Here is a 25,311-nt window from a genome sequence, read left to right as displayed (position 1 = left end):
TTTAATTCTGCTTGATCTGGCCCACTGCAACTCCCAGAGATTACGATTGGATCTGCTCATAAAGAGAACTCAATAAACCAAAGGTCTTGGGTACCACTCAAAGTGACCTAAGATTGACACAGTCCCTGTCAAAACCCTAGTATAGGCTTCAACAAATAGATAAGGTCATTGTAAAATTTACATGGCTCATATACTAGAATAGATAAAACCCCCAAACTCTAAGGAAGAGCCAGCTAGGAAAACCACTCCCCAATATTAAGGTCTAGTAGAGAGAGCAGTGGGAAGGATAAAGTATTGAGAATGGGAAGATCGACAGATCCCCTCCCCCGACAGCTTCAAGAAACTGTGCTTAACTAAATTCCCAGTTAGATGCCAAGCAATCCAATAAGGAAGGGATAGCCTTTCCAGCAAATGGTGCTGGGTTGCCACTGGCAAAACAGACAGAAAGATTGCAATTTTCATGTAGTCCTCACACCAAAAAATGGACCATGAACTTAAATGTAAATTATACAGATAGTAACGTTTCAGAAAAATATATGGGACAAAATTGTCAGAGACAGGAGAAGCATTCTTAGATTTGATAACAAAGTATCATTCATAACTAGACTATATAAAATGAACTCAAACACCGACAAAATGTTTTGCTTTGTGAAAGTTTGTTAAAAGAGGATACAACAATAAACTGGGAGGAAGCATTTACAGGCAGTAGATCAAATACAGAACTCACGACTAGGATATAGAATGAACTCTCAAATCTGGACAAGAATAAAGAAAAATAGCCTAAAACATATGATTAGAAAATATATTTCACTGGGGAGGAAAAGCAAGATGTCACCAAGGCCATCAGCAGAGGCCTAGCATCTGTCCCTGCAGTTTGAAACCAGAAGACCTGACACACCCATCTAACTGGATAAGATGGGAACGATAACGTGGAATGCTGCTGAGACATGAGAAACTGGATGGTTCAGGTGTTGTTCGTGGGGATGAAACAGCTAGAAAAAGTCCTGTCGGACTGTGTGTGCACTTACTGTAAGAGGCAGCCACCACATTCCCACTTATTCCAGAGCAAGGAGAGCTCATTTTCAGACACAAAACAGGGAGGTGGCGGAGTGTTACGCCAGCATCATTCTTTCTTGTTTGCTTTTTTTGAGACAGGGTCTATCTATGTAGCCCTGGTTGTCCTGGAACTCACTGTCCATGTAGACCAGGCTGGTCTTGAACTCACTGAGATCCCCCTGCTCTGCCTTGGTGGGGGTGTGTTTGCCAGTTTTCCCCTTAATGTTCTAAAACTGCTCAGCTTGCCTTTAACAGGAAGGAACTGGCTCAACTGCTGTGCTTCCTTGCACTGTGAAATACCGCTCTGAAAGGAAGAAGTTTGGACTTCCTGTGAGCTCATTTGTGCAGACAAGCTCTGGTGAATTAAGTCAGGTGAAAAATGTGCCTTCTGACGAGTTAGATACAGTTTCTGAGAATACAACGCTTTCTTTTTTGCAATGACCAAAAGTCTGTAACAACGGAGCACAGGGGAGTGGACTCAGGCCTGTGGTGGGTGGAGGACGAATTGGAGGGAAATGTATATGGGTAAGAAAAATGGCATGAGGGAACCTTTTTAGTGTGTTGACTGGTGGCATCCCGCATGTGACAAAACTGTATAGCATGAAATCCAAAACTGAGTCTAGGAAAAACTCAGCCAACTTGCATAATGTTACTGTCCTGTGACAGCCTCCTATGGTTTATGAGATGTCGTCATCGGGAGAAATGGGCGTGCGTGGGGGGCACAAAGGCTCCCACTGCATTGTTCATTACAAACCCACAGGTTTCTTAATCAACAACTCAAAGGGAGGCTAAGAGTTTGAATTGCAAGGGTGAGGCAGCAGGCTCAACCCAGGCTGGGAAGGCTGTTAGAGGTGACCTTTATGAATAGACAGTGCTTAGGCAGAAAGACCTCCGAGAAGCACTAGGCAGTCTTGGAGGTTTAGATAATGACTATGGTCAGAAGGAGGCGTGCCGGGGAGCCTGACCCAGCCTTAGGTAGCCTGTGTTTGCACACCAAATTCCTTTCCTAAACTGATTTCTGAGTCGAATAGGACAGGATAACCAATCCCTCAGTTTATATCAACAAACCTTTGAAAATTATCTATGATAAAAGCCAGTGTGAAACTAACTCACTTGTATTTTTCTTTTGTTGTTCTTGGTTTGCTTTTTGAGACAGGGTTTCTCTGTATAGCTTTGGGGGTCTTGCAACTAGCTTAGACCAGGCTGGCCTCCGACTCACAGAGATCCTCCTTCCTCTACCTCTTGTGTCTTCTGGGCTCTGAATTCTCAACTGCGATTAAGAGTCAGAGAGGATATAATCTTCTAAGGACCCACTGGTGACAACTTACACAGACAATTGCATCTCGGCCCACAACCTTGCACAGCAACTTTGTTCCCTCGTAGCAGTCAGCAAGCAGCGTTCCAACAACTCACTGAACTCTCAGGGTGCAGCTTCACCAAGTGCTCCAAGGCTGGGTGAATCTTCCAGACATCGTACCTGAGAAATTCCACATCTTGCCAGTCAGGTTTCCCAAAAGTCAATAACCAGAGGTGCAAGGCAGCCATCAGCATCCGTCCCATTTCTGAGCACAATTCACAAAATTGCCCCGGAGATTCCAGCATCCCTGTTTCTTTGAACACTCGACACCTGAACAGGCCCCACCTTCCCAGGTTTGGATCCCATCAAAGGGACAGACATCGGGAGGGCAGGAGGCATTGGAATTTCATGCGAGGCTGGCAAAAAGTCCCGGGGCTTGAACTCTGAGCCTCTCTGAGCTGCGGGAGGGGGCGGGGTGTGACTCTGAGTAAGATGGTAGTCTTACCTTCAGCCCTGGGCAGCCTGTTACTTCGTGGGACCAGAAGTACGTGCCCTTCAGCACGAAAAGCAGAGGGAGCTTTTCCTTTCGTTCCCGCTAACAATAAAAATGCTGACTGTTACCCACTGTGGCTCCACTAATATGGCCGGCTGACTGTTTGAAAATGTCTGCCCTCAATGAAGGGTATTCTAGAAACTAGCTCACAAGAGGGGAGGTTCTGTCCCAGAACAGTGCTTCAGAAAGCCCTACAGCTGCTGGATACAGACAGCGTAACCAGAATCTCCAGTTTGCTGTGATCCACTTAGCGATAAGCAGGGAGACAGACATTTGTTAAAAAAAAAAAAAGGAAATGTTTTTATTTGTATTTGAACCTTTGAACCTGAGCCAGATGGCGGGGGGGGGGGGGGAAGGGAAGAAAGCCCTAGAATTACAATGAACAGGAAATTGGACACAAAAGCCTGTAAATGTGCATATGTAGATTTAGTGGTGGGACGGATCACAGTCATTCCCTGGGAGAAAGTTCCTCCTCTGGCTCTGAGGTTCAGGCCGTTCTCACACCATCTTTACAGTGTGTGTGTGTGTGGGGGGGTGGCACACCCTGGTTGCTGTTATGTAGTTGGAAGTTACTCTCAGGTTTTGTTACTGGGCAGTAACATTCTCTGGTGCTGCCTGGCCTTGGATGGGCCCCCTCTTTTGCTTACGTCAATGCTTAAGGGAGATTCGCCAAGGCCCTGGGTTTTCTGCCTCACACAGATCAGCAGAGGTGGCCCTGGTTTTGCTCCCTGACACAGGTTTCAGAGTGGCACGGAACATGGCGAATACAATTTTGTGTGCAGGCTCAGTCATTTGCAGAGTTTCGTGACTCAGAAGTTGGTTTTTGGTACTTTGAGTCGGGCTTCACTTGTAGATTCTTAGAAATGGATGGGAGAGACCTTAGTCTTCCCAGGGGCAGGATCATAAGCAATTCTGCTACTGTCTGTTCTCAGGAACCTAGGTCCTTCTGAGAGGCAGACAGTGGTTGTGCTGGACTGAATTCGCTCCCCCACTCCCTCCAATTCTCAAAGCTTTTTGTCCTCTCACTAGAGTGCCAGCTAGCTGGGGAAGCCAAGCTGGGAATTGTAAGAGAGGACTGGCAGGCCCGGGTGGCAGCTGGGGGTGGGGAGTCACCATGCTGGGCAGGGCAGAGGTGCCTTCTGCCAGATAACTGTGACTGACTGAATGAGTCACTTCCCCTACTGGGCAAGCGTTCCCCTGGCCTTCCTTCAACTATGGAGGATATCCCTGGATCGGGAAGGACCCGGAGGGGAAGGAGAAAAAAAAAAATCAAAACAAAATAGAAACTGGCCCGAGATACTGAAAAGACAGTTGACAACAGCCTAGCTCCGCATTCTTGACCGCACCCACGCGGTCATTCATCTCTGGCACATTCCTTCACTATTTCCAGATAGATGGACCTGGGCCCCGGCACTAGAGGTGACCTTGGGTAGCCATGCAGCCGCTTCCAGACCGTTTCTTTGCCTATGGAACAGGTGACATCGCAGCTTGGGTACGATTGATATCCTGCATAGTAAGGGAGGCTGTGGAGCCACTGGGATGGATGTGGATAACTTAAAATTGTCGGCTATCCCCAAACCATAGGAAATAGAAGGTGGAGGCTCCGAGCAACTTTTCCGGGTTCAGGGCAGAGAGTAAGAGAGCCAGAGAGGGTGCTGACGGGGTGTGTCTGGGCGAGCAGGCCCTGTGTGCTGTCAGCTGAACCCTCGGGTGGGGTCGAGGCCCGGCAGTGACCCCTGGGCGGGCCTGAGGGTGACAGGTCCGGGGAGGCGTGTTTGCGGTCATCCAGGTTCTCCTTTCTGGCCGGTTCCCTCCTTTAAAAGGTCTGACACGCCGCTTCTCTCTCACGATTCTCCAGCCTTCCGAGCCATTCGCGGGGCGGGGCGGGACGGAGCGGTGACGGTCTGCTTTGCCGGATTCTCGCCGGGTCTCCCCGAGTGTAGGTGAGGACGGGAAACTCCTGGGGACTCGGGGCGCCCGGTAAAAGATGAGAACCCGCAGGGGGCGGGAGGGTGAGCGCGGTGAAAGTGGGCGGACCGCAGCGCTCTGCGAGCACCGCGCGGGCCCGGGATGCTCGCTCGGGATGCTCCGCTAGGTGTCCGCCCGTGACCTCTCAGCAGATGAAGGTGCAGGCGCCACATCGGGGGACCCGGAGTCTGCCGGGGGCGGGGGGCGGGGGCGGGGAGGAGAGCACGTGAGGCACGAGCAGGGGAGGGATGCACGCGTAAGAGTGCAGCTGAGAAAGCAGGTGAGGGATGAGCAGGTGAATGGCCAACAGACGCCTCAGGTCCTTGAAGAGTGTCCAGTTCCTCTCCCGGAAGAGAGAACCAGAACCCTTGCACAGCTCAGGCCACCCAGAAAATAAGAACCGGAGGCGTTACACCTGCCTTTTCATGAAGGTGGGAACAAAGTTTCATTTTGATCACTCGTATGGATTTCCTTGTAATTGATTTACCAAATGTTATCTCATAACACATCGGCTCCGAGTTGTTTGGCTGCAGTTCAACCGGGAAACTCTCGCTGGGAGTATTAAATGTCACTAACTGATTTGCGAGTGACCTACCTCACGGTACTGCTCTTCTCTGTGCTAACAGAGCTGGCAGGTGAGCCCAGAACTCCGCAGTCCTGCTCACCGACACGTCTCTCTCCCTCCAGGGCTCGGTGGAGTGACTCAGCGGTGACTGGGGTGGTCTCGGACGCTTTGGCAGCCTTCCCTGGACGTGGACCACCAGTCTCTTGACAGTGAGTTACCCAGGAACACTGAATCTGGGGTAGAAAGGCGTGCCTCCCTTGAAGGCAAAGGAAGGGGTTATCAGACGTCTGTTAATACTGTTATTATCCCCTCCCACTTTTCTCTCCTCCTCCCTCTTCTATCCCGTTTCTGTCCTTCCCTTCTCCTTGCGTTAAGTTCCTAGGTCTCCCTTGCTGGTGCTGTCTGGGCTTGAAAAACAAAAACACATTGGTTCCATTCATGCGCTGTAACCTAGTCCTTTAAAAAACATGGTGACTTCCTTGAATGGAGTTTTAGGCTGTCTTTGCCATTCCGGGGCTTGCCATGGTTGCAGTTTCTTTCAGCTTGTGAAGTTTGCCCCATCTGCATTTTGGGCTAACCCACCCCCCACCTCTCAGCCAATTGGCTATTGTTTTTTCCCTTCTTCAGAGGCCAAGTGGACCTTCTAGTCTTGGCATAACCCGCATTACTGCACAAATCTTTAATTCAGCATGCGAGTCTGGGGCACACATTATATCCTTGGTTCTGTTATACTTTCAGCACTCTTAAGCATTTGTTAGTTTTTCTTTACCTTGGCTTTCTGTCAAAATGGTCTTTTTTTTCTGACAGACTACAAACATCTTAAAGCAAAAAAAAATCATATCCATAACAGGAAGAGAAATTTCCGGTTTTCTTTCCTTTCTTTCTTTCTTTCTTTCTTTCTTTCTTTCTTTCTTTCTTTCTTTCTTTCTTTCTTTCTTTCTTTCTTTCTCTGAGACAGGATTTCTCTGTATTGTTTTGGAGGCTGTCCTGAAACTAACTCTGTAGACCAGGCTGGCCTTGAACTCACAGAGATCCACCTGCCTCTGCCTCCCAAGTGCTGGGATTAAAGGCGTGCGCCACCAACGCCCAGCCTAATTTCCAGGTTTTCTTTCTCCTTACAGATAAGCACTGAATTGTTTCTTTCTAGTCTCTCTCCCCTCCCCTTCTCTCCATCTTACACTAATACACACACAGATTGATTTTTAATATACATTTCATTCCAAAAATACCCTGAACTAAATAGTCTGTTTCTTTAGCTTTGGTATCTTAAAGATCACCAGTAAAGCTAAAATATAAAATCTCATTAATGAGTTCGTTTGTTAGCAGGTAAAGGAACCAGGATGTGCATAGAGGAGAAGGGTTACTTCTTAGTGTTCTGTGCTGTCCCTCAGGGCACGCTAAACCAGCAGGTCCTGGCTGCATGGACTACAGCCCTGGGCTGGGGACAGGTCCTGGCAGTGTGGACTGCAGCCCTGGGCTGGGGGCAGCTGCAGGTGTCTTGAGGAGGCTGGGTGAGTGCCTCCCTTTGTGATGAAGCTGGGGTGTGAGTATTGGGAGGAAGTGCTGAGGTCAAAATGCACAAGTAGAGGAGCTAGTCGGGCTTTGGAGGAATGGCCTGTTCTCAGAACAACTCTGTGTTTTAGCAGACCTCACTCAGTGTCCAAGTGCTGCTGCTTTATCTTTTTTTATTTTTTATTTTTTTATTTTAATTTTAAATAGCTTGTTTTACATGTCAATCCCAGTTCCCTCTCCCTCCCCTCCTCCCGCACCCTGCTGCTTTATCTTAAACCACCTTTTCAAAATATTCTATTCTTACTTATTTATACACATTGTGGATGTGGTGTGTGTGTACACGTGCACACGCAGAAACCTGAAGAAGACATCAGATTCTCTGGAACCAGAGTTATAAGGAGTTATGAGTTGTCTGACATCAGTGCTAGGAATTAAACCCGGGTCCTCCAGAATCATAGAAACTTTTTTCTTCCTTCTTTCCTTCCTTCCTTCTTTTCTTTTCTTTTCTTTTCTTTTCTTTTCTTTTCTTTGTGTTTTATGTTTTGTTTTTCGAGACAGGGTTTTTCTGTGTAACAGCCCTGGCTGTCCTGGAATGTGCTTTGTAGACCAGGCTGGCCTGGAACTCAGAGAGTCCCTCTTCCTCTGCTTCTGCTTCCAAACTGCTAGAATTAAAGGTGTGTGCCACCATGCCTGGCTTTAGGAAGCATTCTTAACCTGGACCATCTCTCCAGTTCATAGTGGACTTTGCTGTGACCAGCCTCTCTCCCTTGGATAATGACCTTGGTCTTCATCCTGGGCTTTTCCTAATTGCTGATTCCTGCCATTTGTGGATCCCAACTCCCACCTATCCTGTTGCTTGTTGTGGAGCAAGGGTTACCCAATGTGCAAAGTAGCTAATGCTCTGGCAGGAGGTCCCAGAGGTCTAAGCTCAAATCTGACTCAATGGGGAGGAGGCATAGGAAGAGAGAGACAAGCAGACTGTTGACAAAGTGGCAAGAGACAAGGTTTCCTTTTGTGTTCCTTAAATGTCAACCGAAAATGTTTTTTTTTTGAAAGGAGCTGTGCCCTGTGTTTTGGGCTTTGAGCCCATTCTTGAAGAGTTAGTGAAAATTCTAGAGGCTTTTTGTGTCAGACAACCTGAGTTAAGAAAGTTCTCTTGGGTGTGTTCGGGCCTCTGGACGTCATGTTTCTCAATGCCAACTTTTCTGGCTCATGGTTCCCTGTAGGGTCACACCTACAGGTTCAGTGTTCCTGAGTCATGCTACTTCAACAAATGAGCTGTCACAAGCTCCACACACGGGAAACAACACTGTCTTAGCTGGAAGTCAGCCTTTAGGATGTCATCACTGCCCCTGCTGAAGTCGCCATCCCTTGACTGACATTTTGCCATCCCTGTTGTTGCTCTTTGCCCTCAAATCCATGTTGGGGTGAAGTGTCAGAAAGAACTTGTGTATACCAGCCACCCAACACTTGCAAATTAGACGTCAAAAGACAGACTGACGGATTACTGCTCGTGCAGATAATGGAGGAGTTCAGAAAGTGGCTAGAATTTGGGGCTTACTGCAATCTTAACAGAGATGGGAGGGGCCAGGCAACAGGAGCACACGTGACTTCTGAGCAGGCGAGACAAAGGTGCTTTTGGAGAAACAATGTATTTCAGCTGTTACATTTTGGGCCTGGTATTAGTGAGTTTGTTGTTTTTGCTGTTCTGTTTTTGTTGTAGTCCTGGTTGACCTTGAATTCATTCTGGGCTCTAAATGCCCCCAGATGTGAGCAATCTTCCTGCCTCAGCCTCCCGAGTGCTGGGATGACAGATATATTCTATCCCGCCCTGCTCCGGGACTTCCGAAAAGCAGATGGGGAATATGCTAGTTTGGTGACAGTGGCTGGGTACAGCATGGATTTACTAGAAGAACAGATTACCGGCTCTTTGGATAGTTGAGTTGTTTGGGCGACCTTTTGCTTTAAGCAGAAGGGGTTTCAGAAACTCAGATGTCTTCAGTTCAACATTTTTATGTCACTGTGTAAGTCAGCTTTCTGTCACTATTAAAAAATCCCAAGATAAATACAGTTAAAGTTGATAAAAGGTTTATTTTGGCTTGCTGTTGTAGAAGTTTTTTGTCCGTGGTCATTGGGTCCTGTGTTGCTCTCGGTCTAGGGTAGTATAGTTCATGTTGGTGGGGATACATAGTGTAGGAGCCTGTTCTGAGTCATGGGGGCCAGGAAACATGGTGTGGGGGAGGCTGAGGGGTTCCAGTATCCCTCATGGCCTAGCTTTCTCCTACAAGACCCTTCCTTCTCAAATTTCTACGGTCTTTCAATAGTGCCACAGCTGGTGAGCAAGCCTTAACAGGTGGGTCTTCAGGAGAAGTTTCCAAATCAAAGAAACTGCCGGGCTGTACTCTTCATATATGTCTGTCATTTCTGGTTACAATGTGCTGTGGACACTTCTCCTTGATACCTCCATGCTCTTGAGGGGATACAACTGTCTGCGGATCACCTCTTGTCTGTTTCTTGGTTGCTTCTTGTGTTCCTAAGCTGTTGGCGTTCTGTTTCTGTAGTAGAGGATGCCTTCCGTATGGTCTCATGGGCTTGTGTTTCTTGTTTCAAGAGTCCTTTCTTGAATGGTGGGGATGGTGGGACAGACTAGGAACAAATAAGAAAGATCTGAGCGAGCCCTAGCTGCCTGGCTTCAGCTCCGGCCCAAGCACAGACAGGGGTGAGCCTGCTGCCTTCTGAGCCCAATGGAATCAGCTGTCAGTAATCCTGCTCTGCTGGGCTGGAGTTTGTTAATTGTCTCTTGATCATGGGTGTGGTTTCAAAAGATGTTTCTTCCTGCTCAGGCATCTTGCTTTGAGGTTTGAGGGTAATGAGTGGTAAGATAATCCAGGAAATGCTGAGTTACTGTCTTGCATATATATGTCCCGCCCCTGTCATTCTCTCTAGGCCTCTCTAAGTCTGTGGGTACAGCTACCTATAAAGCACAGCCTGGGGTACATTGCTCCAGCCAGCAACAGGCCTAGGGAACTGTGTGTTAAGTCCCGGGATGAAAACCCTCCTCAAATGTGTCCTCATGGGGCCAGGCGTTGGTGGCGCACGCCTTTAATCCCAGCACTTGGGAGGCAGAGGCAGGTGGATCTCTGTGAGTTTGAGGCCAGCCTAGTCTACAAAGTGAGTTCCAGGACAGCCTCCAAAGCGACAGAGAAACCCTGTCTCAAAAAACCAAAAAAAAAAAAAAAAAAAATGTGTCCTCATGCCAATCTGGGAAGAATTTGATCCTAGAGTTTAGACAGCTGAAGGGACAGACACAAAAACAGACTGATGCCAAGCTGTACCCTGAAATGTGTTTAGAGTGTTAGTGGGCTTTGTGTGTTTCCAAAGTAAACTGGGCAACTGTTGTCACAGACGATGTGCCACTGATCTCTAGCAAGCTAGAGGGAGGCTAATGACATTTTGCTTGTCTGTGTGACGCCCTCCTCACATTCTGGGGTGGGAGGACTAACAAATTTTGGTTTAATTTAGAACAAGTGCTGTGATTTTGTGTTCACAAGTTGTCTGACACCTGAGTGATTCTAGAGACTTCCTGAGGGCATTTTATGGGTTTTCCCTGAGTGACAACACCTCACCCTCTGTCATTAGCAGTCGTTTTGGACCCCACCCTCTTGACTTGGTTGTAAGTGTCCCCTCTTCTGTAAATTCTTCTGACCACATGGCCTAACTGGTACTTTTCAGCAAAGCTGTTGTTGGCACGATTTCTGCAGGGTGATTAATGGGTAGTCTTCATTGCAGGCTGTTTTGCAAATTGTCTGGGAGACTGGGGAGGCACTGAACACGTTTACATGTGAACACGTACATGTGTTGGCGAGCCAGGGTGATACCTGAGGATCCCTGAGGGCAAGACCACCTTGAATGTGGTCTTGGACGTGGGTGGCACCAAAGCACTGACTTGGAACTCAGAAGTCACACAAGGGGAAAAGCTGCAGTGCTTCTTGGCTTCTTGGCTCTACTTTAGAACATCTGTGCTCTGCTACCCATTGCTTCCTGAATGCATGGGCTAACCGGCTAATAAACGCTTCCTCCTAAGACAGGGATTTTGGCCACTATGATGTAAATGCAGGTAGTAACAGGTTAAGGGCCCAAAGCTGATTGGCCTGTGGGTCCCCTCACTGTCCCTGCATATTTCATTCACACTACCTAGGCTGATTTATATGGGACCATTCAGAACCCATCATTATCCTCTGGTTTTACCTTCCAGTACCTGTATTTGTTAATACTCCCTCCCTCAAAGAGATTGGCTGCTGGTTGTGTTCTTAACATTCCTTGGCTCCCTTTCTTGTCTACCCTGGGTTCATCTCCTTGCTTGCTTGGTGTGTCTCACACCCTACATGCAGACTTACAATGTCCTGGGTCTTCATCCCTTCCCAGCCATGCATGCTCTAGAGGAAAGGGAAATTAGCCTTATGCCTCCTCATGGTTCACTCACAAAATCAGAAATTAAACAGGAGAAAGGGTTTGCATGTTTATTAATATGCCAAAAGGTAAGACTGTATTTCAAAAAAACCCCACAGGCTTGTGTCTACCCAACTTCTTTATTTTATTTTTTTAATTTTTAAAATTAAATTTAAATTAGAAACAAGGTTGCTTCACATGTCAATTCCAGGTCCCTCTCTCTCTTTCCCTCCCCTCCTCCCGTGCTCTCCCACCAACCCCTCCAATATCCCCTCATTTCCCCAGGGAGGATGAGGCCCTCCATGGGGGTGTCCATAGTCTGTCATTTCATCCAGGGCAGGGCCTAGACCCTCCAGTAAGAGTCCAGGATGAGAGTGCATCTCTCATTGTTGGATGGGAGCCCAAAGTCCATTTGTATACCCGGGATAAATACTGATCTACTACCCAAGGCTCAATAGATTACCTAGGCCTCCTCACTGACACCCACATTCAGGGGGTCTTGATCAGTCCCATGCTGGATTCCCAGCCATCAGTCTTGGATTCAAGGGCTAACCCTTGTCAGGTCAGCTGTTTCTGGTGGTTAAACCAGTCCAGTCTTAATCCCTTTGGTCGTCACTGGATTTCTTGAGTTCAGCTCAGTGCTTAGCTGTGGGAGTCTGCCTCTGCTTCCATCAGCCACTGAATGAAGGTTCTGTTTCCCAGACTCTCTGGCCATGGGATTGTAGGCTGGGACTCCCCAGATCTATGTCTAAAATCCATATATGAGAGAGCGCATGCCATGTTTCTCTTTTTTGTGACTGGGTTACGTCACTCAGGATGTTTTCTTCTAGTGCCATCCATTTGCCTGCAAATTTCAAGATTCCATTGTTTTTTTCTGCTGAATAGTACTCCATTGTGTAAATTTTCTCTATCCACTCTTTGGTTGAGGGGCATCTAGGTTGCTTCCAAGTTCTGGCTATTACAAATAATGCTGCTATGAACATAGTGGAACAGACATCCTTGTTGTGTGAATGGGCAACTTTTGGATATATGCCTAAGAGTGGAGTTGCTGGGTCTTGTGGTAGGTTTATTCCCATTTTTCTGAGGAATCTCCATACTGATTTCCAAAGTGGCTGAACAAGTTGGCACTCCCACCAGCAATGGAGGAGTGTTCCCCTTTCACCACATCCTCTCCAGCTTAAATTGTTCTGGCTATTACATATAATGCTGCTATGAACATAGTGGAACAGATGTCCTTGTTGTATGAATGCTCAATCCACCTTGTTCTCTGAGTTCCCCCAGTATTTGTTACCCGGTATATTGCTGTGATAAAAACACCTTTACCCAGATAACTTATACCAGAGTTTATCTGAGCTTACAGCTCCAGAGGCGTCAAGACCACCATGGTGGGAGCACAGGGCAGCAAACAACCTTTGTAGAGACATAGGTAGGAAACCCAGTTTGCATCTTTAACTGCAAACATGAGGCAGAGAGAGCAGGGCAGGAGGCTTTGGTTCTCAAAATCCGCCTGTGGTGATATACATCTTGGCAGGGCCTTAGCACCTAAGCTACCTCCAACAGCACCACAAGTTAGGGATCAAGGTTTCAAATGCTTGAGACTAAAGGGGACTTTTTTCATTCAAACCATCACACCAGAGATACTTTTACACCAGGCACATCCCGAATCCTGCGGACTCTGAGCAAGGGACCAGGTGCCAACTGCTGACCGCATCGATTTGCAGAGTTTCACATTCCTCAACTGAGGCAATGCTGTTTGTTGTGCCTCCTGGGGTATTTCACTCTTACAATCATTTTACCCAGGCAGACTTCAGAGTGTCCTGTGCCGTTAAAGTAATAGGTGGTGTCAGCAGGATGGCTCAGTGGGTAAGCACTGTTGCTGCTGAGTCTGAACCTGAAGATTGATCTCCAAAACACACCATGGAAGATCACTGACTGACAGCCACATACACAACGCAGCGTGCCCATGCCCCTCTCCAATAAAATAAAATAATGTAAATGTCAAAAAGGTTTTGAAAGCCTCATTATGACCAGTATCCAGCCAGCCCTGAGGGACTGCATAGGGACCACTTCTGTCACTACCCACCAGCTCTGTGCTTCCTGCAACACTGCCAGGCAAAGCTGTCCTGTTCCCTCTCCTGCCAGTCCTAAGTGCTCTTTTCCTGTGCTGTGCTTGACTTGGGAATGCTGGTGTCACAGGGTAAGGGAGCCTGCAATGCTTCTCAGTGTACCAACTGCCTGGGTTTCACCCTCAATATCACCGCAACAAAAACAACACAGCTCACTCCGTCGTTGGCTCCCTTGGTTGGACAGCAGCAAGCTGGCATTTCCGGGCAAGTGTGTCACTGGTGCCAAGTGAGAAGAAGCCAGATGAAGAGGGACAAGCACCAACTACAGGGGAGTTTTTGCCCTGGAACCAACTACTATAATGGTTTGCAAACTATACTGCAAATGAGCAGTGTGTTTGGATAGGAGTTATAAATACATTTTCCAGCAAAAGGGTCTTTCAGCCCAGCTTTAGGAAATGTCTCCATGCAGCCTGCAGTTTTGCTGAGTGGCCTGTGACCCAGGGCTCGTCCTGATGCTCTGCCCACCCCAGCTTCAAGTCCTTGGCCTCTCAACAGCGTCCTCTGGAGCTAGCAGCTGCTCCACCTCTGTTCAAATCCCCGCAACCTCTGCTTCCATTACACAGGAAGAGGATGTTCACGACTTCCAGAAGGGCGAGGGGGAAGGGTGTGGGTAGGGTCAAAGACATTCTGACTGCTGCTGGGATGGGATACTAGGAAACTTGAACTTCAATTCTAAAATGCACAAGTGTGAGGTCTACCCATGTGGACTTCACACACACACACACACACACACACACACACACACACACACACACACACACGTATGCACTGTAAGTTTCCATAGCGAATAGGATGTAAATATGAAGAATTCTGCCTCTTTGCACAGACTTCCCACATGACTGGTATCTCACACCACCCTAGTTCCCTTTGGGCTAATTCTGTTTTGTATGATGTTTTCCCCCCTTAGGTCCTGCTACAGTGAGGATGGCAGCTACAGGAACTGAAGCAAAGGACCTCGAAAACCATCACAAGTAAGACCGGCCCAGACTGGGCTCTGTTAGTTCTACTAAGCTTATTTTTCAAAGTTCTTTTCATGTGTTAGCATGTGATGCTAACAGCACTGAGGGAGGGGTGAGGGCTTCAGAGGGCTTGTAAATATTCAGGTCCTTAGCCGTCAGCACATGTGGGTTCAGAAGAGGGGGCAGGTCCCTCAGATATGAGTCTTTCAGGCTTCCTTCTGTACGTGCCTTTTTTTTCTGAGACAATCCACCCGTGTATCTCCTGGATCAGTCAGTCATGTTTCTGAATCTTGAATGCTTTCTTTTCTCCCTGCTTTGTAAGTTTTTCATAATTCAAGTGTGTGCTTGTTCAGGCTTTGTTAAAGAGCCTAACACCTGTGTCCTTTGCTGACTCCAGTGTGTGTGGATGTGTTCGGGCACATCCCGCCCAGGGGTTTGAGCCTGCTGTAGGAAGTGTCTGCTGGGGCTCTAGGACGTAGCTCCCAGCCTGCTGCAGTGTGGCCCCAGCAGTTGGCCCCCCATGAACATTTGGTAAATGAACAGGGTGACAAGGAAGCTTAATGAATACAATTGAGATCCAGGTAGACTAAATATTTTTGTCCCCAACTTGTGACTTTGAATCCTTTGACCAGTGTGTTGGAGACTGTTTTTATAGCTCACGTTCATGTCAGAGTGAATGAGTTTTAAAATCATGCTCTTCTCAGGGTTATGCTCCTTCCTTCTGCTCTTCCTGGAACTGACAAGTAAAAAGGAAAAAAAAAAGTTTTCTCTGTGTGGCTGCGTTGTCCTAATCACGTCCCGTTGAGTCATTTTGAAGCATAAGGTTGTCCTGTTTTGTGTTCTGTATCTACCACATCCTGAGGGAGGATATGGTTAGATGCCTGAAAGTGTGTTGTGCTGGTTGGAATTTCAGATTGTCCTAGAGATCAAAAATGATTTCTGGGAAAGTCTAACTGCACATGCCCTGCATTTGGTCCCATGAGAAAGGGCTTCCTCCCCCTCAAAAAGAGCCAGGATATCTGCCAGGAGAATGGGGTCAGTAGGTGGGCACACTCTGTGCTTTGATCAGGTTACTTGCTCTTTCTAAGCAAGGTTCATAGCCCGGGAGCCCGGGGCATGGTGAGCAGTGGTCCCTGCATGTATGACTGGTGTGTGTGTATGTGTGTGTGTGTGTGTGTGTGTGCGCGTGTGCTGTGAATCTCTATCGTTGTTCCTGGAGTGGTCTACCCACACCTCCTACTCCCTTTATGAGAGAACTCTGACTTTCTCCTGAGTCTTAAGCTATGCTTATCATTTGTATAGCAACCAGTCTTAGAAGTTTCATGTGTTAACTTGATCTGGACACCACCCTAGGGGAATAGGCTGGAGGGGGGCTTGAGAAATGTAGAAGTGGGCAGAGAGGGCCAAGGGAGAAGAGGGAGTCAGTCTCGGTGTCTGTCCTTGAGGCTGAGCACCAGAAAGAAAAGCAGTGGGGACTAGATGAAATTAATCAATCAGAACAGATCTATCTAACTTTCAACTTTGTGCAACTCTGTGTGTGTGTGTGGTAAATAAACAAGACATAGCATAACCTCCAGGAAATTTTGATAATTATAATTAGATTGATTATATAATTTTTTCTAAAGACACAATGTAGATAGCCAGAGTCATTGCATATGCCGGTAATCCCAGCACTCAGGAGGCCAAGGCAGGTGTATTGAGTTCAAGGCTATTTTGGCTGAAAAATGAAACCTGTCTAAAGAAAAAAGAAATAGGAGCTGAGGGAGTGGCTTGCTCGCCTCACACACCGGGGCCTCCATCACCAGCATTACGTAAGACGGCATGGTGGCATGCACCTATAAATCAGCACTGAGGAGGGAGGGGCAGGACGATCAGAAGTTCAAAGCTACGTAGCAAGTTGAGGCCAATCTGGGATACAGTGAAGTCCATTCTCCAAAAAAGAAAGCAAATTAGTGAACAGAACAGGCGAGCTTGCTCTGGAAGGAGGGGAACAGCCCTTTGTGAGGTGGCTTGGCTTACAACAGGGTTCCATCCCCACAAATCCATCATGGCCTTTACTTAATACAAGGAACTCTCATCAGCTTGGCAGCACAGTTCTCAGGGAAAAGTCCATGCTCAACTCAACACCACCATTTTCAGGTCACTGTAGGCCAAGAGACTCAGTATTTCTATATTGCAGTGATCTCCTATTTTTCTCACGACTTAGATTGAAGAGAAAGTGTCACTGGTTGGTTCTGGGCAGAAAGTCAGACTCAAAGGGAAGGAACGGTAGTCATAATCACTCCATATTCAAGGCCCTGCCCTGGCCTTCATCCTGCCAAGGAGACACCTGTTTGGGAACCAGGAGGCATACTGTGGAGGCAGCTGTGCTGAAGGCTGGCTCTGAGGAAGCTTAGCCAGGGTCAAGATGGGGTGTTTGCAAATCAAACTTCACTGGAGTAAAACATCATGTGTTTGCCCTCCTTGTCTCCATTGATTTCAGGAGACGGTGGCAGACTTTTGACAGAAGCATCGTGTCCCATAGCCATATTTACCATCTGGCCTTCTCTGAAACAAAGTCTGCCAACCTTCCTTTAGAGCAGAAGCATGTTACTCTGTAAAAGTAATTTGAATCACATACAAAATGTTGGAGTGGCCCACAAAAATTCAAAATGGTAGGAAGTGATATCGTGACAATCTTTTTAAGAAAAAGGATGAAGGTTTACTTTGTGTGTTTGGCCGGCAGGCATGGATGTGACTGTGGAGGCCAGAGGAGGGCAGTGGATTCTCTGGAACTGGTTCTTCCGCAAGAACAAGTGCTCTGAACTGCTGGGCCATCTTTTCATCTCCTCACGACACTCTTAGTGTCACAGTTCTGAGAAGTGGTAGCTCATGCAAAAAAACATGAAGCAGCGATTATAGGTGCTCAGACTGGAAAGGTTTTGTCTGCAATGGAGGAGGCTTTTTTCCCCTATTTGTCTGTATTTCCAATAGTGATCATACTACTTTCAAATCAGTCAGGTTTATGTATTGAATATAGGTGACTTGGATACAAGCTAGCATTCTTTGTGTTGGATGGTTTATCAATCTGATCTTTATCATTTTGTGGGCTCTTCTGAGGTTTTGACGATTGCCTCCAAACAGGGCTCTAGGAGCAAAGAGGAATTACAAGGGAGGAGAGAGGGAAGCAGGGACCTTGGCAATGTGGGGTTATCTTCTCCCCATGATCCACTTGTCTCTTCCCCTTCCTGTCCCTCACACACCTCATGGATCTGGAACATATTTGTATTAATGCTGGACATTGCATACCCATGTTCTATAAACCTTTCCCTTTTTGTTTCTAACAGTGACTGCTTCGTTCAAGTTTCAAATCCAAACATAGCAACAATGAAGGAAGATGTCCTCTACCATTTCAACCTCAGCACTAGCACACATGATTTCCCTGCTATGTTTGGAGATGTGAAGGTAAAACGCCCAGGCTTTGATTCTATGGGCTGTCAACTTCCTCTTGGGTATAGCTGAACCTATGTGCAGATGATTGACAGGGGACAAGACTACATTTTATCTTTATCAGACTTTTGCAAATTGTTACCTTTCATTTATAGGAATTAGCAAGTAAAAGAGAGAACAAATGTTAACTACCTCTATGTTGGCCTCTACTTCATCTCTTAGAACTTTCATATGAGAATGAACAGCATGAGAAACTTCTGAGCCATACAAGGTAGCCTATGTCTGTAGTTCCAGTACTCCAAAGACTGAGGCAGGAGAATCACCTCATTGGGAGCTTGGGGGCAGCCTAGACAATGTAGAAAGCAGGGAAGGACTTCTAAGAGGTGCAGTGTCAGTACGGAAAGCCTGTATGACCTCTGCTTGTTGAATGTGTATATAGATGATACTGTTGAAGACACCTCCAGTAAGTGTTCAGTTCTCAGTGCTAAATTTTTGTAAAATCCCTTGTTAAAACTTGTTTCTAATGGATACCTAAGTATGTTTGCATCCTTTCAAGGAAGAGTGTGACACTTCAGTTCCTGTATGCGATATGAAGTGACAAAACAATGGTCAGCTCCCTCACAACTCAGGCAACGATCGTTCTTTGGGCTCATAACATTCAGAATTCTATCTACTAGCTATCTGTTGGTTTACTGTTAGTTGTATTAACTGTAGTCACCATACGACCAAAACTGGGCTCTTCAATAGCTGTAGTTACCATAGGCCTAAAACAGGACTCTTCAATGTCTAGTCTCCATAAAGATGAATGAAAAACGAAGATGGGCTCAGAACACCAAAGCTGGGCCCCATCTGCTATGGGTAGAACTCACCTTTGGTAGCAAACAGTGGGCAGCTTTTTTGTTTTCTTAATTTATTGAATTTCCATTTATCCCAATGTCGCTAATCTATTTTTTGTTGCAGGCCATGGAAATGTCCTTTCATGTTTAGAGATGCATTTATTCCCTTTGTCTTCAGATTCCATTAAATCACTTTTTCACTATTTACTATTTTTTGGCAAAATAAAATGTCCTCTTAGATGACACTTGACAAAGTGCAGGTTTTACTTCTCTTCCTATAAATTCCCAGCCCGCTACTGGGCCACTATTCTTTGCCACTCAAGTGGCCAAGTGAGAGAGTGATTGGTGGCCCTCTTTAGCACTGAGTTATAGGACTCTGGTCAATCCAATCCCAAACTCCCTTCCAGCACCCCAGACTACCTTCCACCTGGTGTGTAAGGCCAAGTGTGATGCCTGCTGTTGATTTTTCCAAAGATAGCAAGAGCCTGGGTCTCTGCACGTGTGGAGCTGACTGCTCTGGGTGCTGCTAAAAACTCCCCAGGATCACCACCTTAGATACACTCGGTGCAAGTCAGGCTTGAAAACTTGCTAGAAAATTCTCAGAAGACCACAGTGCTGCCAGTCAACTCGAAGACCTCTAATGACAAGCGCATTGATGAGGTCCCCACTCTCTTATTTCAGTTCGTGTGTGTTGGTGGAAGCCCTTCCCGGATGAGTGCCTTCATCAGGTATGTGGCGGCTGAGCTGGGCCTTGACCATCCAGGGAAAGAATATCCCAACATCTGTGCAGGCACTGACCGCTATGCCATGTATAAAGTCGGACCTGTGCTGTCTGTGAGCGTGAGTACTTGCCTTTCACTTGGGTTTGGTTTCCGTGCCCTGCAAAGCCCTGTGCCCCACACTTCTGCCTGGGTGAACAGCTGAACAGCTGGTGCCTTAACATTTGTGTACTGTAAATGGCTGGGAGCATGGTGAAGTCTCGGCAGCTGGCATCTGGGCGTGAGTAAGTCCTAGGCTCCAGCCCTTGAGGCTTGGCTTCCTGGAGAGCCTCTGTATACAAAAGCAGATGCACGTGTAAATATGCACAGCTGTCCACTCTGTGGGGGTGGCAGGTGTGGGGGAGGGCTTCCCTGCCTGGCCCAGGGCTACAAGAAGAGCCACATGCCCGGTCTCCATGCCTCTCCTAACTCACAGTGACTAACCTGTTTTATAACACAGGTTGTAAGCAATAAAAATAATTACAGAAATCTCCAGTATCCTACTAAAGAGATCATTTTCTATCAATTGATTTCCTTTGATGGCAGTAATATAGTGAAGAACTACAGCTCAGCAGAGGGTCCCCGTCCTGCTGAGATGTGTGTCTGGGCGTATCAGCTAGACCTCCAAGCGTATCAGTCTTGTAGAATCACCTGATAGCAAAGTCACCTTGTCATTTCCCTGTGTTTGACATTCTGAAAGGGGTCCCTTTGCCGCAGGACTCTGCCATAGGGGCAGCACCTCCCCCTGGAGGGGAGAGGAGGTGTCTTAGGAGATCTGACTGTGGGAGGGTCTTTGAAAGATGTGCGGAGAAGGGCTGCATTGTGGTGGAGGCAAAGAGAAGACGGCGGAGGAGGCGGAAGTGCGGAGATTGTCTCTGTCCGGGATTGAGGAACCAGCCAGTTATCTTGCTTTGCGAAACTGGAGAGGGCAGGAGAGAAGTGCAGTGGTAAAACCTTATCTGGCATGGATAAGGGACCTTGTGCATGGCTTCAGCTATCAGAAAGAAATGCTTGTTACCTAGCAATAGCAGCTCCCTCCTCCCGCTGTGCAGGTTGTGTGGGTCAAGGTAGGTAGGCCATAGGACAGCTCTGCTAATGTTTTGAAGTCTGTCCGTCATTGCCCCATGATGATCTTATCGGTTGAAATATACCACATAAAACATACAGTAATCTCCTTTCCCACCCGGGCTTTGTCCCGAGGACCCCTGTGGAGGTCTCCAAGCAGAAGAGAACCAAAACTGATGAATGCACAAGACTGTGACGCACTTTACTCGCGGACTAGGTGTAGCAAAAGAATGGCAATGAAGGCTCCCAGAGTCGAGTAATTATAGCTGTATAATACAATGGAAGTTAGAAGAGTGTTCTCTCACAGTCTTGTTCCGTGCGAAGCTTTGTTATCTCTGGGTGACTTAAAATGCCGAGTGTTGTCTGTTTGGAGGGACTTGTGTGGGCATTGACACAGGCACAAGGCTGGGCTGAGCTGCAGCACTTTCTCTCTGGTTCCAGCATGGCATGGGCATCCCTTCCATTGGGATCATGTTGCATGAGCTCATCAAGATGCTGTACCATGCCCGGTGTTCCAACATCACCGTCATCCGCATCGGCACTTCCGGTGGTATAGGTGAGGACTGAGGGTTGATTCTGGCCCTGTGGGTGGGGGAGGGGCCAGAGAACAGCAGTGGCTCCAGCATGGCGTGAACACATACACAGGATTGTTCAAGGACCTTCCTCTCTGTCCGTCTGCTCCTCTCATCGAAGTGTGTATTGGGGATGGGATACAAAACTAACAAAAGGGGCCAGAAATTACCTCAAAAGCTTAAAAAAAAAAAAACCCAAAGAAACCAAAAGCTAAAAACCAAACAACCAAACCAACCTGCTAACCAAAAAAAACAAAAAAACAAAAAAAACCAAAAACAACAACAAAAAAACCTACAAGAATTCACAGACAGCCTAAGTAGCACAGAGGAGGTTTTGGAGAAGACTGTAGAACATCCAAGACTTGACGTGCTCTGGTCTGTTTTCGGCTATAAAGACAAAAGGTCTGCTTGGGCTCCTGACTGTGGCCCATAGCTGAGTGAAGCCTTCTTGCTGCCCGTGCCTAGGCACGGCACAGGGGCTCATCATGTATGTGAGCGGGGGAGTCGTGCCCCAGCCTCGACCACTCATCCATCATTAAATTCAGTGAATGAATTAGTTCATCCTTTGGGGCAGAGTGTCAGTCACTTCGCACAGCTCCCACCCAGCCCAGAGCCTTCCTGTTCCACAGCGGGGATTTTATTTAGTGTGGGTTTTGGCAGTCAGGTGTGTGTGTGTGTGTGTGTGTGTGTGTGTTGGGCAGTAACATACCATAGCGTAAGTAAAAGTCTGAAGCAATTAAGGTCGAAAGCAATTTCAGTTTCTTTCTTCCTTCCTTCCTTCCTTCCTTCCTTCCTTCCTTCCTTCCTTCCTTCCTTTCTTTCTTTCTTTCTTTCTTTCTTTCTTTCTTTCTTTCTTTCTTTGTCTTGTTTATTGAGATATGGTTTCTCTGTTTAACAGCCCTGGCTGCCCTGGAACTCGAGTTGTAGACGAGGATGGCCTTGAATTCACAGAGATCCTCCTGCCTTTGAGTTCTGGGATTAAATGCATGGGATACCACTGCTTGGCGTCTCTAAAGCAATTTCTTTTTTGTCACTAAGGAACCAAAGTCACTGTAGGAACTGGTTTCTAGCAATTCTTGTTCCCACCAGGAACACAAGACCATTGATAGGAAGCTTGTATGGGCTCCAGGGACAGTATAGCCTTAGATTCAGGCATCCGGGTCTAAGCATACTCACTGTCCTTGGAAGGTAGAGTTTCAAACTCTCCTAATAGTGGTCACATTGTATAAGAAAATATACACCCGACAGAAAAAGAGTAATAGAGTTTTGTTCTTTGAAGTATGCAGCTACTCCAGGAGGGCACACCCTGAACTCCCACACTGCACAGATGGTTGTTGCTGGTTGCAGAGGAAAGCAGGCTAGTCAGGAGTTGGAAAGGATTGAGGCTGTGTTTGAGGCACACGTGGCTTTTCTGTACTTTTGTCTGCTTTTGTAACTGGTTGAAAATGTACAAAATAAAGATATCTGGGATGATTAAACTATCTTCCTGGTCACCTACCTAGTTGGTGCCAGCCTGGAAGACAAACGTTTGGTAAAGGATGGAGAGACTCCTGGCGAGGCTGCTGTTCTCGGCTTTTTATTGCTTTCAGCACTGGTTCTGTTCAAATCCCCGGTCAGGAAAAGCTCTAACTGGGAAAAGGGATGGATGGCTTTGAGCATGCGCTGGGACGCCTCCGTAAGCGACTGTGGGGCCGTTCTCTGCTGCGCTGTTTTGTCTCCCTGTGTAACCGTGATGCCTGTATCTTCCTCAGGTCTGGAGCCTGGCTCTGTGGTCATCACCCAGCAGGCTGTGGATGAGTGCTTCAGGCCAGAGTTTGAGCAGATTGTCCTGGGAAAGCGGGTGGTTCGCAGCACCAACCTGGACGCGCAGCTGGTGCAGGAACTGATGCAGTGCTCCTCGGACCTGAATGAGTTCCCCACGGTTGTGGGCAACACCATGTGCACCTTGGACTTCTATGAGGGTGAGAGGAATTGGCGCGTGTTTGGATCCCTTGCCCACCCAAGCCTGCTCGGTGATGGTGTGCTGCTGTCTCTGGGGCACCAGCATGTGGCCTGCGAACCCTGTCGCAGTATTTCTGTGATGGCTGTCACAGTGATCTGAGCAGCAATCCACTCCCTTGAAGACGGGCGGACAGGTCCCCTCATCCCCGTGTCTTGATGGCATGTGTGGCGTGGTGCCCAATGTAGTATGCTCTGACTGTGTGCCTGTGGCCCTCCTGTCTTCGTGCGCTGCAGGACAAGGCCGTCTGGATGGTGCCCTCTGCTCCTACACAGAGAAGGACAAACAGGCCTATCTGCAAGCAGCCCATGCCGCAGGTGTCCGAAATATTGAGATGGAATCGTCATTATTTGCCACCATGTGCAGTGCCTGTGGCCTGAGAGGTAGGAAGGCACACGATGGCCTTGGTGTCCTTTCTCTGTCTTATTTGCTAAGCCCATCGCAGGGGAGCCTCTGGAGAGCGCCTCCGTGTTCATTTCTCACCTGTGTCCCCCTTGGTCAGCTTTTGACCACCGAGGTGTTATCCTGCATCCCCGGGACACTGCGGTGTTGGTTGTCACACAGCAAAACACAGGGTCCTCAGTGTTCTTGCAGGGATTTCCCCTACTACTGAGAAAGGTGACAAAGACGGTTGTGGCCTATCAGGCTCAGACGAAAAGCTGCCGCAGCCCTGCCAAGAGCTCGGCTTTCAGTGCTGTTTGCCTTTCTGAAGGGCTAATCCACCTTACTGTGTAGACCTGAGCATCCTTCCAGTCAAACACCGCCTCTCAGAGCTGTCTATGCCCCATGGTCTGGGACAGCCAGGAGCGGGCCCTGGAACAGGCTGGAATTTCCTTTGGCAGAAAGGGACCGGGTGTGTTAGAGTGGGAACTGCCGGAGTTGCAGGAGGGTGTGCCTTCCTCCATGCTGCCCTACTCCATCCACAGAGCCCCTGTCCTGGCCTGCACACTGAGCTCCCTGGCCCTGCCTTCCTCCTTGTTGACCAAGGGAGGCCTCTGACCCTGCCTTGATGAGACCTTTCTCTCCGCAGCGGCTGTAGTGTGTGTCACCCTTCTGGACAGACTGCAGGGAGACCAGATCACCACCCCCCATGACGTGCTGGTAGAGTACCAGCAGAGACCCCAGCGGCTGGTGGGCCACTTCATCAAGAAAAGCCTGGGGAAGGCCTGAGGCTCTGCCTGTGCCTCGACACTCCTGGCCAATAAATCTATTTTTCATATCCCATTGTGTGGCTTGGCGGACACTTTACATACAAACAAATGGAGTTGGGCTGCATTTCACGCTACTTAGGACCATTCTAAGCGAATGGAAACTTTCAGATTTTTATTTCAAAGGCGGTCAGATTTCATGTCACAAAAGTAAGAAATTTGGCGATTTTGTGCCACAAAACAGATTTCCCTACGTATTTTAAAATTTCTATTCAGTATCCCTTGATAGCTGCAGATAGGATCCAAGATTGATTGGAGCCTGTTGCCAGGGAGAGGGGCGCAGGAGAACCATCCCAGAACCTGAACCACACATTCTTGTGGGACTTGGCAATACTTTTTGTGACTTCCCCATTCTCACTTGTTGATGTCCAAACTCATGGTGGACCCAGGCGGTGCTGTACCACCCTCTGCTGTCCAATCCAGGAAGTGCAAGCTTTCTGACCAGAAATTAAAAGGCTGGTGGATAATGCTCAGTTTGGGGCCTGGTTTGCAAGAAAGGCTACTCAACAGCATGTCATTTGCATCTGGCCAGCACCAAGATGCATCTGCTGTCACAGTTGAGCTTTCGGATCTACTTACTGTCAAACACGTCACCTAATTTTTCCACGTGCCACGAAAGATCGAGCCCCTCTCTCGCCTACACTGGCTCCTAATTTTCATCTCTGTCACACTCTGGCCACTGACTTTGTCCGCTGGGGCATTCTTCCTACTACCTGGCCTCAGTCTCCTGCACCCCACGTTCCATTCCCAGTGCTGACAATAAGGAGACCTTCCTGCAGGAGAAATGACACCAACTGGACATCTTCCCTCGGCAACTTACACAGAATCAGGAATGTGGCTGGGTTTGTCCTTGATGGACCAATTCCTCCCATTTAGAACCCCAGGGTCCTGCTCTGTCTCAGGGCAGCCTTTGGGTATGGGCTCAGAATGGCATCCCCTGACACCAAATCACAACTGCT

General features: G+C 47.8%; 1 protein-coding gene across 5 annotated transcripts; it reads left to right on the top strand.

The window, feature by feature from the left end:
- Positions 1-4,142: 4,142 nt before the first annotated feature.
- On the top strand, positions 4,143-24,363 carry Upp1 (uridine phosphorylase 1). Of its 5 annotated transcripts, XM_005082952.4 has the most exons (11): positions 4,143-4,398; positions 4,765-4,849; positions 5,185-5,305; positions 5,562-5,648; positions 14,434-14,497; positions 17,812-17,929; positions 19,432-19,590; positions 21,015-21,129; positions 22,897-23,106; positions 23,381-23,527; positions 24,175-24,363. In XM_005082952.4, the coding sequence occupies exons 5-11, from the start codon at positions 14,451-14,453 to the stop codon at positions 24,312-24,314; spliced, it is 936 nt and encodes a 311-aa protein (XP_005083009.1). In that variant the 5' UTR covers positions 4,143-4,398; positions 4,765-4,849; positions 5,185-5,305; positions 5,562-5,648; positions 14,434-14,450; the 3' UTR covers positions 24,315-24,363. The 5 variants fall into 5 exon arrangements, with proteins under 5 accessions (XP_005083009.1, XP_040602603.1, XP_040602602.1 ...); XM_040746669.1 differs by lacking the exon at positions 5,185-5,305 and having other exon boundaries at positions 4,765-4,845; XM_040746668.1 differs by lacking the exon at positions 5,185-5,305 and having other exon boundaries at positions 4,144-4,398.
- The last annotated feature ends 948 nt before the right edge of the window (positions 24,364-25,311 follow it).

This window comes from Mesocricetus auratus, unplaced genomic scaffold (genome assembly GCF_017639785.1).
Source record: "Mesocricetus auratus isolate SY011 unplaced genomic scaffold, BCM_Maur_2.0 Super-Scaffold_100006, whole genome shotgun sequence".
NCBI classification, from domain to species: Eukaryota; Metazoa; Chordata; class Mammalia; order Rodentia; family Cricetidae; genus Mesocricetus; species Mesocricetus auratus.
Note: the sequence above shows the minus strand (reverse complement) of the source record. Positions and strands in the feature narration are given on the sequence as shown.

What these genes read in the sequence shown, in the direction of transcription:
- Upp1 (XM_040746669.1), top strand. Translation starts at nt 14,451, where the DNA reads ATGGCAGCTACAGGAACTGAAGCAAAGGACCTCGAAAACCATCACAA. An exon ending in CTATGTTTGGAGATGTGAAG is followed by an intron (nt 17,930 to 19,431) that starts GTAAAACGCCCA and finishes CTCTTATTTCAG; the next exon opens with TTCGTGTGTGTTGGTGGAAG. An exon ending in CAGTGCCTGTGGCCTGAGAG is followed by an intron (nt 23,528 to 24,174) that starts GTAGGAAGGCAC and finishes TTCTCTCCGCAG; the next exon opens with CGGCTGTAGTGTGTGTCACC.